Raw genomic sequence first — 12,596 nt, 5'->3', positions numbered from 1 at the left:
ATCATTATTTCATAACGAGTTTTGGCAAGTGTCCAGATAAACTTGCGCTGTGTGATTGACAGCTTGGGCGATTGGAAAGGGATTGTTCTTTGATCGCTTTCTGTATGTAATTTAATCACAGTTTAAATAAGATTATTTTCATCCTACCAAGAGAAACGATGTGAAGTTGATAGTTTAGTCAGTGGCTTGATTTACTGATGCATAAATAGTATTGAATGATTTTGAGAGATTATCTGTCTGAACTTGAATAATTGTACATCAGAAATCACTGATCACAGATCAGGCATTGGAATAAACATGATTACTGCTACATGTTTGTGGCGTTGCTGGCAGATCCATATCGTAAAAGTCTGTTTTAACAATGCACTGCTGAGACATTCACATTGTTGAAAAAAAAAAGAAACCCCACTTTCCTAGCATTAGAATCGTTTGAAAGGTAATGTTATTAATCCTGTGTCGATCTTTTCTCGTTCTCATGTCACTATTCACTAACGCTCCAGTGGGCGGGGCCAAATACGCGATGATGTAGATCTAGGCGTTGATATTCTTCTGCAAATGCGGTCTTTCGCTGCCCTGTGACGTCATAATTCTCAACTTTTGAGATCCTGTCGTTTTCTGGCCTTGGTTTCAATAAAAGCAGTTTTTGGAATAACAAGGAAGTTTTGAGTTTTGAAACTTCCAGGGTATTTTTATAGTATAACGAGCTCTTAACTGTCAATAGATCAAGGAAAATTGGAATTCTCAGTTCATGACCCCTTTAAAATCAAGAGAAATATCATTCACTTGTGAACATATTATGTGAAAAAAAGTGAAATATTATTGTGGTTTTAGGATACCTAAAATTGTAGCTAATAAAAATAGCCCTAAGGCAAGGAAATATAAATATTAAAATATAATTTCCAACATGAAATAAATGGTTATTTGAGATGTGGTGGAAATGACACTTGTTCATAACTGTTCAGGTAAAAAAGATGGACAGAATTCTCCTATGATGCAAGTCCCTACATTTCCAGAGGACCCAAAGTGTCCATAGTTGAAGAAACACCCAATGTGTACATGTCTGGGTGGGAGTTCTTGCCTGAGTTCTTTTGCTGTTTTAGTGTGTGGTTTTGTATAAATCAGCTCTAACTATGTGCAATTGTGTGTGTGCGTGTAGGTGAAAGCTCTGAGTTGGTGAGTCTGAGGCAGCAGGCTCAGGAGCTGGTGGATGAGAATGATGGGCTGAAGATGACGGTTCACCGTCTCAACGTGGAGCTCAGCAGATACCAGGCTAGATTCCGACCACTCAACAAGGACGAGGTAAAATAGCTCACTGTACACCACTTTCAGAGACAGGTCTATAGGCTCAAACTTAAAACTACATGATAGTGATTTTAATAGCTAAGGAAATTGTATGTAAAAGTGACATACTTTTCAAAAAGTAACCATGAATAATCCCTCCCCTCAACTATCAACCTTCTCATTCATCTGGTCATACATATTAATGTATATGTAACAGCATATGGGAACTTTATATTTTGCGTGAGTTCTCAGTTACTAGAGGAGAAAAAATGAGAAAGCTACTAATGCACTTTTAAGTGCTTGCAAAATAATGTGCACTCCTTTCACATACTATGGGTAGAAAAATGCCACACAGCCCTTCATTATAATTCTGGAATGATACATGTTTGAGTTCATGTACAGGACATTATATCTGCAGTCTCACTTGCCTGATCCTCTGTTTTGATGCGAGAGATGGGTGCTGTGTGATAACTGAAGTTAATTGCTACAAATCTGCATTGACTGATTTTGGAGTGGTGCTGAAAACTGTAGTTCATTTTTCCTTGTGAAAGAATGATGAATAAAGAGCTCTCAGAATTTCAGTAGTTTATCTGACACTGTCGTCTTTTAGTCTTGCAGGGTGTGACTAGCCAACGCCACAGTAATGATATGCAGCTTTTCCTTTCATCTCTTTCTTTCCGTTTAATTCAGAGATGATAGTTTGTGGGGTATTATAATTTCAAAAGAGCACTACCAGCGAGAGGTTGAGATCAGATGTGTGTGCGCGCATTGAAACAGAGATTGTTTCTGCTTTACCCTGGTGTGCAGCTTGTTTTAGCCTTCTGAATGCATTCTAGCACCTCTGAGATAGTGGGCAGCTGAGAAAAATATCCACAGCTACACATTACGTAGAAATTACGTTTATTTAACGTTTTACGTTTAAACGTGCAGGGATTTGCAAGTAGGAGCTATAATTTTGAAAAGAGCCCTGTAACTTAACAGCTGAGTTATAAGTTTTAATGAGCCTTTATGCATTGAATAATAATTGGAAAGCACTCAGAGGAATTGCATAACTGAGCTTCTTTAACAAGCCTCAGAAGAGTTTGACAGCAAGAGAGCAGCGTGACCTCTTTGCCATCCATATTTGAAGGATCAAAGATCTCAAATTTGTCCCGCTGGTGTCATTAAATTAAGGAGGGGAAGGGAGAGATTGAGCTTATTTTATATTGATGAGGGCTCTCTGAGCCTTGTGTCTGTCTGGCTCGCTGGTTCACTGAAAGAATGACTCTCCTGGCTGCCCAGATACTTCAGTATAATATATTAATCTGCTTTTCATTCATCTGTACAGTACTCGGATGCCTGACATGCTACTCATTTAAAGATGATCTTGGGGCAAATAGTTCCTAACTGCGATGAATTAGAGATCTGCTGATTACAGAACTAAGATCTTTCTTAAATATTTCAACACCCTTTTTCACATCTCGAAAGGTTTCAGTTAATAGGCCTATTTCACGAAAAAATTGAAGACCGGAAGTACGTCTTTTAGTAGGGATACGGATCTTGCGGTTAGGTTTTTACAATGGTGGAGTTCGATAGATACCGCTGGACCAAATCTCTCCGCAACCAGCCTGAAGTCACGATGTGACGATGACGATGTGGTTCGGATGGTAAATGAGAACTCTCAAGTGGGAAAGCGTGAAAGCTGATGCAGAGCAACCCGGTACACTACAACAACAGCTGCGGGTAGCTCTAGCCATTCGCCAGTAAGGTAAACGTTTCTATGGTAACAGCGAGTTGGACCAATCAGCAGACGTTGCTGCTACGCTTAGGATTGTGGGTAGTGTAGTTTTTTTCATAAGATCGCGGATAAAACATGTTTTTCTTAAAACAAGGTTGATTTCATACGAACTTATAGCTTCAACAGGAGAAAAAACCTTCGTTTCACAACCTCATAGCTCGTGGTCAGTCTACCTCGGATGGTTTTTAGACATTAGGGCTGATAATCTAAATCCTTATTGAGAAATACTGTTGACCGGAAGTTCTGTATCCCTACTCCGCGTTCCGGAAGCAGGAAGTGTGACATAGGCCTATAGTTTGAATATAAAAAAATTATCACACCAATTATGTTCATTTAGCGAGATTGAACATTTGACTTTCCTCGACTCTTGAACTCTTTTTTTTTTTTGTGATCAATATTTTTTATTTTAAGTTAACATACCAGATACAAATCAAAGCTCACTGAACTATATACAAACAGATGCCATGAAAACTCTCCACCTATAAGAGTATATATATATACAGTATATAAAAATAAAAATAATAAAAAAATATATATAAAAAAATAAAAATATATAGTAATAACAATAATAATATATATATAAATAAGGAATTACAGAGAGGTGTTTGGGTGTCAGGATCCAGGATACAGTAGGATGTCAAAATCTTAGTTCTTCTAACAGAATGTTTGCAATTTTTGTCCAGCTCTGAATAGTATTGTCATTTGCGCCATTGACCTTGGCAGTGGTGCCTTCCAACAATACAATGTCTCTGAAATACGATAACCAGATGAAAGATGTTGGTATGGATGGCTCTATCCATAGCTTTAAAATAGTCTTTTTAGCAGCCGTGCTAGCTGACAGTAAGGCCCTTTTTTGATGAGCATTCAGCTGAAGAGCGGAGTCATCTAAAAGTAGAAAAATCAAGGGGTCTTGAGGTATGTCCAAAAGAAGGATTTTTGAAAGAACAGTATTTACATAGGTCCAAAAAGGAACCACCTTTGGGCATTCCCAAAACATGTGTAAATAGGAACCTATTGTAGCAGAGTTGCATAAATGACAGTATGGATCAGATCTAGCCTTCATCCTAAATAATACACTAGGAGTAATATAAGCCCTATTAATACATTTATAATGAATCATCTGGTGAGCCAGGTTCTTAGATGCAGTGAAACATCTGGCCCATACCACATCCCAGTCAGGTTTAGCTAAACCATCCCTTTCCCAGGAGTGGACAGCTGGAATATATGAGTATTGCAGAACAAGAATTGAATTATAGATCTTAGAAACTAAGCCCTTGGAGGAGGTATTAGGGTCCAGCCATTTCCATAATGGATGAGGTAAAATGTCAGTGGTCCAAGGAACGCCATATGCTTTCAGAGCTGACCTCAGTCTCAAATATAAAAAAAAAGGAAATCCAGGTAAAGAAAATTCTGAACTTAATTCCTGAAACGATTTGATGCCATTTTCACAGAAAATGTCCTTCAAGGTAAAAATTCCAGCATCCGACCAAGCTTTATAGACAAAAGGTTTTTTACCAGTACACAGACAAGAGTTGTGCCACAAAGGTGTAACTTTAGTGTATAAGAAGGGGCCTCCCATACTTTTCTCAACCTTTTTCCATACCTCGAGGGAGTACTCTATGATTGGTCCATACATTTTCTTAGAGGATTTAGAAACACTTACAAAGGGTAAATCCTGTAGGCGAACCGGATGGGTGATATTCACTTCTAAATCTCGCCTCGGAACCCGGGAATCAGGGTTAACCCAGGTTTGGATTGTTCTTGTTTGGAAGGCTAGATTATAAATCTTAAAATCAGGGAATGAAAGACCTCCATCAAGTTTCTTACGCTGCATCGTTTTAAGTCGGATTCTGGGTTTTTTCTTAATCCAGATAAAACTAGAGATAGCCGCGTTGAATTCTTTGAAAAATAAAACAGGTGGTGCTAGCGGTATCATAGAGGACAAAAAGTTTACCCTTGGAAGCACATTCATTTTAATAGTAGATATTCTTCCATGAAGAGCTAAACATAAGGGGGACCACCTATCTAAATCTTCTTTGATCTTATTCAGGAGAGTTTGATAGTTAGATTTAGAGATAAGATGAATTGAAGGAGATATAATGATGCCCAAATATGTAAACTGTTTGACTACGGGGATCAAGGGAGGTAAGTTACTGGATTCCTGATTCGCTGCGTCATTAAGGGGCATTAATGCTGATTTATTCCAATTAATTTTGTAACCCGAGAGAGTACCAAACAAATTAAAAAGTTTTAAACATTCAGGAACAGACTCAGAAATATTGGAAACATAGAGCAAGATATCGTCAGCATAAAGAGAAATTTTGTGCGAGGTATCTACACAGATAATGGGATGTATGGTTGATGACTGACGTATTGCTTGAGCCAAGGGCTCCACTGATAAAGTGAAAAGTAAAGGAGATAATGGACAGCCTTGACGAGTACCCCGACTAAGAGCAAAGGGTAAAGACATTAAGGATCCCGTAAGAACACGAGCTGAACAGCTATTGTAAAGAGTTTTAACCGTTTTAATAAATCCTTGTCCAACCCCTGCGTATTCAAGGACTGCCCAGAGAAAGCTCCATTCAATTCTATCAAAGGCCTTCTCCGCGTCCAGTGAGATAACTGCGGAGGAGGCTGGATAAGAATCGGATCTATGAATGATATGTAAAAGTCGCCTGATATTATCGGACGCCAATCGGCCTTTGAGAAAGCCAGACTGATCAAAGTGAACGATACTGTGTATGCATTTATTCAGTCTGAGAGTTAGAACTTTAGCGAAAAGTTTAGCATCGGTGGGGATTAAACTAATAGGACGGTAGCTAGCACATTCTAAAGGATCCTTTCCTTTTTTAAGTAAAAGGGTTATCAGAGCTGTGTTTTGGTCCCTATGTAGGGCTCCGTTTTCAACTGCAAAATTAAATGAGTTTAAAATAAGTGGTGATACTATATCCCAGATAGCAGAGATTAATTCAGGGGGGATTCCATCAATTCCTGGAGATTTTTTCTTGGGCATAGAGTCTAAAGCCAACTTCAATTCTTCAAGAGACAAGGGACAATTTAACATCTCCTGATGATGTTCATCAATTCTAGGAAGATTAAGCTGTTGAAGAAAGGATGTATGTTGCTGATAACTTGAAGAATTCGAACTGTATAGTTGTTCATAATAAGTTTTAAAAGTCTGATTTATATCTTCAGGTTGGGTGCATAAAGTGTCTTTATTCTTTATAGCGTGTATGACTGCTCTATTTTCCATTTGTTTGATTCGTAGCGCTAATAATTTACTTGGTCTCTCACCGTTGAAATAATAAGATTGCCTTGTTCGATGCATAATGAATTCAGCTCTGTGCGAAAGCAATCCTTTTAGCTCATATTTAATTGCACAAAGTTCTTTCTCCTTCCGTTGACAATGCTTGTTTTTAAGGTCCTGTTCCAATGTCTGAATCTGATCCTCCAACTCATTTATGCGGCCAATTCTAGATTTTTGACGAAAAGAAGAGAAAGAAATGCATTTACCTCTAATAAAGCATTTTGTTACCTCCCATAAGGATTGCGGGTTGTTTGAAGAACTCCTATTCAAATCAATAAACTCAACTAAGGAGGTGCGCAATTGTGATATAAATTTTTGGTCATGAAGTAAGGATGTGTTAAATCTCCAACGTTTACGTCCAGAGGGAGAGGAAAATGGGAAAAGACATAAAGTTACTGGTGAATGATCTGAAAGAAGAAGGGGTAATATATCTGCGTTGTCAATAAATGGAATATATACAGGAGATACCAGCAGATAATCAATGCGTGAGTATGATTTGTGGCGTGCTGAAAAGAATGTATAGTCCTTAGCGCTATCATTCTTTAGTCGCCATATGTCACACACATTGACTTGTTTTATAAAATCATTAAACAACTTTGAGGGGGTTAGATCAGAGTGAGATATTTGGGACCTATCAAGTAAAGGATTATGCACAGCATTGAAGTCACCACCTATCACAAGATAATAGTCACCAAAACTTAGTATCATTCGAACAAGCTGTTGATAAAACTCACTATCATTTTCATTTGGGGCATAAACTGAAACAAAAGCGCATTTAATATTGGACCATGTACCGAGTATACAAGTAATACGACCTTCTGCATCACTCTTTGAACAGTGAATGGAAAAGGGAAGGCGCCGAGCTACCAATATCAAAACCCCTTTAGTTTTCTTGGTAGACGAAGAAAAAGAAACTAATTTATAGTGCCTATTCTGAAAACGATGCACGTCACAAACTTTCAAATGAGATTCCTGTATTAATACAACCGATGCTTGTTTAGTTCGTAAATAATCCAAGCATTTAGTTCTCTTAATGGCGCCGTTTAAACCATTAACATTCCAAGATACTACTTTAAGAGCCATAAATCATTAGAAATAAGGTGCCTCCCTTTTAATATAAAACAAACAATTGTGGACTTATATGAAAAAATCATGGCATCTGAAACTCTAAAGGAACAACAACAGGAACAGGATGAAAAGGCAGAAAGCAGAGAGTTTGAACAAACTCTCCTGCCTGCCAAAACAGAAACCTCGTCTAGATACGTGGCCAACATAACAGTGGATCCCTCGAGTCCGAAGGTCGACTCGGCGTCATCGTTCACCAATGAAGTGCTTGTCACAGTCGCGGCGTTAGATTTAGTAGAACCTTTAAATCCGTTCATAGAAGTTACGGGCAGTCGGAGTCCGTAAGCATTTCCGCAGGAGTGTCATCAGATACGGGCAGCAGTGGCGTAGCAAATGCCTGTTGCTGTGCTGCATACGATTCCACTTCAGCCGGCGTTTCGAGAAGGGAGGTTGATCCGCGATGCATCACTTTGATCGTAGAGGGATAAATCATGAAGGATGTGATCCCCAGTTGCGTGAGCTTTTTCCTAGATTGGTTCATCTCGCGCCTTTTCATGGCGGTTTGGTTACTGTAATCGGGGAAGAAAAGAAGCGAGCTACTCCTATATAGAATTTGGCCCACAGATCGGGCTCCTTTAAGGATCGCGTTTCTGTCCTGAAAGCGTAGCAATTTGAAGATCAATGTTCGCGGGCCTTTTCTGCTGCTATCCCCCGCATAAATGCGATGAGCCCTTTCTATCTCTATCGGTCTGTCTTTAAGAGAGGGAATCCACAGGGGTATTTGAGTCTGCATGAAGCTTACCGCGTCGCTGCCCTCTTCCCCTTCTTTAAGACCAACGAGGCGAATATTGCATTGACGACTCTTGTCTTCCAGCCTCGCCATTTTGTCTTGAAGCGTATCAACGGCCAACTTAACTGCAGCCGAATCTTGCTTAACTTTCCGAACTGCCGTCTGAATATTATCAAAGCTGTTGCTAATCATTCTCATCTCTTTCTCCAGGGAACCGATTCTTTCTGCGATCGGTTGAAATTCCTCCATAAATATTTCTCGCACGACACCAAGCTGTAGTTTCAATTCGTCGGCCACCATGACCCGCATTGTGTCGTTATCAGGATCCTTCAACCTTTTTTTCTCGGGAGAGGCTGGTAAAAGTTGACGCTTAGCCATCACCACTGGTAACAGACCTATATGCTGCGATAGTGCCAAGGTTAGAACTTAAACGGATGATTAATTGACGCCGAGTTGGGAGCTCAAGACTCAGGCAGCCATCTCTGTCAGAGGGTCACGTGATCTCCCGACTCTTGAACTCTTGATTGTTAAAAAAAAACTGATTTTAATTAGAGCACTGGTGTGTTGTTGGGCAGAAGTGAGGCAATGGGGAGAAAGGAGACAATCCAAAAGAGCTAAATATACTCTGTCACTTTAGTTTCAGGTCAGTAGCCTGGATCTCTCTCTCTTTTCTGCTCTTTCTCTCCCGCTGCCCCTCCTTCCATCTCAGCAGGGTTGAAACTTAAGGAAATGTCACATGGGCTTTAGTTGAAGAAGAAACTAGGCTCTCTGTGTCCCTCTAACTCTGTCCACCAGCCTCTGCTTTTTACAGTACTGTTGATTGCTTCCCTTTCTAGCCTTTAGTGGATCAGTGTAACACTGAATGTGTCTGAACGCTCTGTTGAGCTAGCGGGCAGCAGGAAGCGTGTACGGGAGGCTGGCTGGAGTGATTAGGACAGTGGCTGGCAACATTGCTGGATGGTGATTTGAGTCATTAAGTCTGGGGACTGTCAGCAGTGGTACTTTTACTCTAATTAGAGTTAAAAAGTACATTGCACACAGTATCACACAGCACCTTACAAATAAATTCATCTTTAGATTAAGTAGTTTTAAAAAAAAACTGTCTAAAGAATGATTTCCCCCCTAATGAATTTAATGACCTATAATTACTGTATTTTCCGCACTATAAGGCGCACCGGATTATAAGGCGCACCTTCAATGAATGACCTATTTTAGAAAATGTTTCATATATAGGGCGCACCAGATTATAAGGCGCATCCGCATGAGATACTGCAGTCAAACGTTTGACTGGGTTTGCGTTATGCATCCACTAGATGTGCTAAAGGGAATGTAAACAAAACAGTCAGATAAAGTCAAACTTTATTAAGCGTTCTGACAACTCCGTTCACTCCCATGGTAACGTTGTTCAAATGTTAAAGGAGAACTCAGGTCAATTTTAACATTGAGCTCATTTTTTTTGTAAATTTGGAGTGCTGTCAGTACAGATAACAACGACAAAAAACGGTGTTGCCTACACCGTGTTATCCTCTTTTTAAAATTTGCACCCTGTTGACTTAAACGGGACAAGTTTTAAACCTGCTTTTAGCCTCTTAACAAACAACCTTAATGTGTCATTACAAGGGGGGTGAACACGGTGAGTGAACACGGTGAATCTGACTGCAGTAAATGTGAAAGATATGAATAAAAATGAAGTTTATTCAGCCAGCTCACATACCCGTATTTTCTTCCTGTTTTCTATGGTGTGTTCACACCGAACGCGAATTTAATTATTAGCGCGAGTAGATTACATACAAAGTCAATGCAAAGACGCGAATAGACGCATCATTCGCGCTGGGCGTTGCGAATGACGCGAATTGGGCGACGCGTTTGACGCGAATGTCTTCCGCGCAAGTAGAAAAATTTGAACTCGAGCGAATGTTCAAGCGTCTACACGATAGACGCGTATTTGACGCTCTATTCGCGTTCGGTGTGGACACAAGTCCACAGTAGGCGATTGTCGAGTGCGCGCGCGCGATCATTGGTAACTAAGCAACAGTGGAGACTCAGACTGTCAGCCGATGACGGTGCTGTGTAGTCTCGCGTAGCCAGACCTTCAGACTGACAGCTGAAGCTCTGGAATTCATAGCAGCTTTCTTTGGCCAAGGCCCGCCCATAAGGCCGTTTGTCCGACATGTAAAACAACCAATTACAGTTCGTTTCGTTCAGCGTCACGTTTCTAGGCGTGGAAATGTCCCCACAACAACAGACCAGCGTGCAACAAGTCAGTCAGCATAGAAAATCAAAGAAGGAGAAAAAAACTTCAAGAGTCTATGCCGTGAACCTCGCATACTTTTGAGAATCCTACGTTTAGCTGATCTTGATAAATGCTCATTGTCACTCATGTAAACACAACAGTTTTTCTTACGCAATCACACGTCTGCGCTTTGTTTCCTGGCGGATCGAAAATAAACGCGACACTCGCACCCCCCGGAAATCCGATCAAATTCAACCAATCAGATGACGACTTCGACATTCCTGAAGTGTTTCCAGTTAAGTGTACCATATGCATCAGACGTTTAGCCAACGTTCCGTGGGCGTGACGTCTGAGGCTGAGACTAGGTGCTGTGTGCTGTTCTGAGAATATCAGCTCAAATGGATAGTTCATCTGAATCAGATGTTGAACACACGGAGGAGGTTTGATCGCGCACGCGCGAACTCAACTACTGTGAACTTCGACCGAAAACAGGAAGTAAATACGGGTATGTGAGCTGGCTGAATAAAGAAATTATTCCTGCCTTCGTGAAAGCTCTGATCACAGTTGAGACTGATATCAGCCCCCAGGCATCCACGATCCATTGGCAGATAGTGGCGTAAGTCGCCCGGCGCTGTCTCCCCGTCTTGGTGAACGTGTGTTCACCATCCATATATAAGGCGCTCCGGATTATAAGGCGCACTGTCGTTTTTTTGAGAAAATTAAAGGCTTTTAAGTGCACCTTATAGTGCGGAAAATACGGTAATTTTAACAAAATGTAATATAGGCTGATTCTTGTTGATGTCTTTGTTCGCAAATGAGTGTCCATTCTCGGAGCATATAATAAGCCCTGCTCGCACGCGCCGCTTCTTTATTTAAATCTACCCTACTTTGTCAGTGAGAAAAATATTATAAGACTATACCTTACAAATAAAATAATTTTATTAATAAAAATAATAAAAATATTGCTTAAGTTAAAATAACTCTGTGTGTGTGTGTTTTATATCACTAGTGCAGTGTCCGTTCTCGGAGCATATAAGCCCTGCTTGCGTGAGGCGCGCCGCTTCTTTATTTAAATCTACCCTACTTTGTCAGTAATTTGTTAGTGAGAAAAATATTAGACTACCTTATTAAAAATATTGCTTAAGTTAACAGACCTGTGTGTGTGTGTGTGTGTTTTATATCACTAGTGCAGTGTCCGTTCTCGGAGCATAAGCTCTGCTCGCGTGAGGCGCACGCGCATCCCGCTCGCGCTGTTCTGTAGTTTATTAAAAGTTTATTAATTCTGAACGTGTCGCGTCTCGCCTGTCTATCTATATTGCACCAAATACGACACTGCACTCCCTTGTGAAGTCGTTTGGATGAACGGTTCTCGAAATAATCAAAATGCAAACAGACAGACAGACAAATAGAGATTCCAAAGCTTCGAATATTCGATGTTCATTACTACCGAAGCTTCGAAGCTCAAAAAATGGTATTCGGACCAGCCCTAGTTTCTACAACACTGTCTGGTTGGTGTTATGGCGCGAGCAATCTGACCAGTAAAATGTAATGTAATACACTGTCATGGGATAAAAACTATCCAATGGTGTGGTTGCCAAAAATCATCATTAGCCAACTATGGTTGCAAGCCATCATGGGGGCAGCAGTGGCTCAGTGGTTCATGTAGGTTGTCTACAAACCGGAAGGTTGGTGGTTCAATCCCCGGTTCCACCTGGCCAAGTGTCGAGGTGTCCATGAGCAAGACACCTAACCCCGGCTGCTCCTGACGAGCTGGATGGCGCCTTGTATGGCTGACACCACCGTCGGTGTATGAATGCGTGTATGAATGTGAGGCAAAAAAAGCGCTATAAAAAAAAGCGCTATATAAATGCAGTCCATTTACCATCATTACCAACAAAGTTAAATGATTCAGTGTTTCCAGAAGTCCTAAGTAACGAACATTTGCAAACAGCATCGCAAAGTTGTGTGGTTGAAACATAGTTTAATTATAGTTTCACAATATTTCATTCTACATATTTTAGTTTGTGAAAAGAATAAAAGTGCCATTTCTGAAGAGTGCAAATGTGTGAATGTGTTCTCGTACTCTGGGAGAACTGTGACGTAAGAGGGAACCCATTCGATTAAATCAAACATCTGGAAATAA

General features: G+C 40.4%; 1 protein-coding gene across 4 annotated transcripts in view; it reads left to right on the top strand.

Annotated features, from left to right (window-relative positions):
• cep89 (centrosomal protein 89) overlaps nucleotides 1–12,596 on the top strand; it is a 161,684-nt gene that overhangs the window by 17,534 nt on the left and 131,554 nt on the right. For all 4 annotated transcript variants that reach the window (XM_056233790.1, XM_056233791.1, XM_056233789.1 and 1 more), the window contains one exon: nucleotides 1,157–1,299. In XM_056233790.1, the coding sequence (XP_056089765.1) occupies nucleotides 1,157–1,299 (143 nt within the window). The remainder of the gene's footprint in view (nucleotides 1–1,156; nucleotides 1,300–12,596) is intronic.

The sequence above is a fragment of the Rhinichthys klamathensis genome, unplaced genomic scaffold (assembly GCF_029890125.1).
Source record: "Rhinichthys klamathensis goyatoka isolate OS25496 unplaced genomic scaffold, OSU_Roscu_1.1 h1tg000378l_1, whole genome shotgun sequence".
Taxonomy (NCBI): domain Eukaryota; kingdom Metazoa; phylum Chordata; class Actinopteri; order Cypriniformes; family Leuciscidae; genus Rhinichthys; species Rhinichthys klamathensis.
Note: the sequence above shows the minus strand (reverse complement) of the source record. Positions and strands in the feature narration are given on the sequence as shown.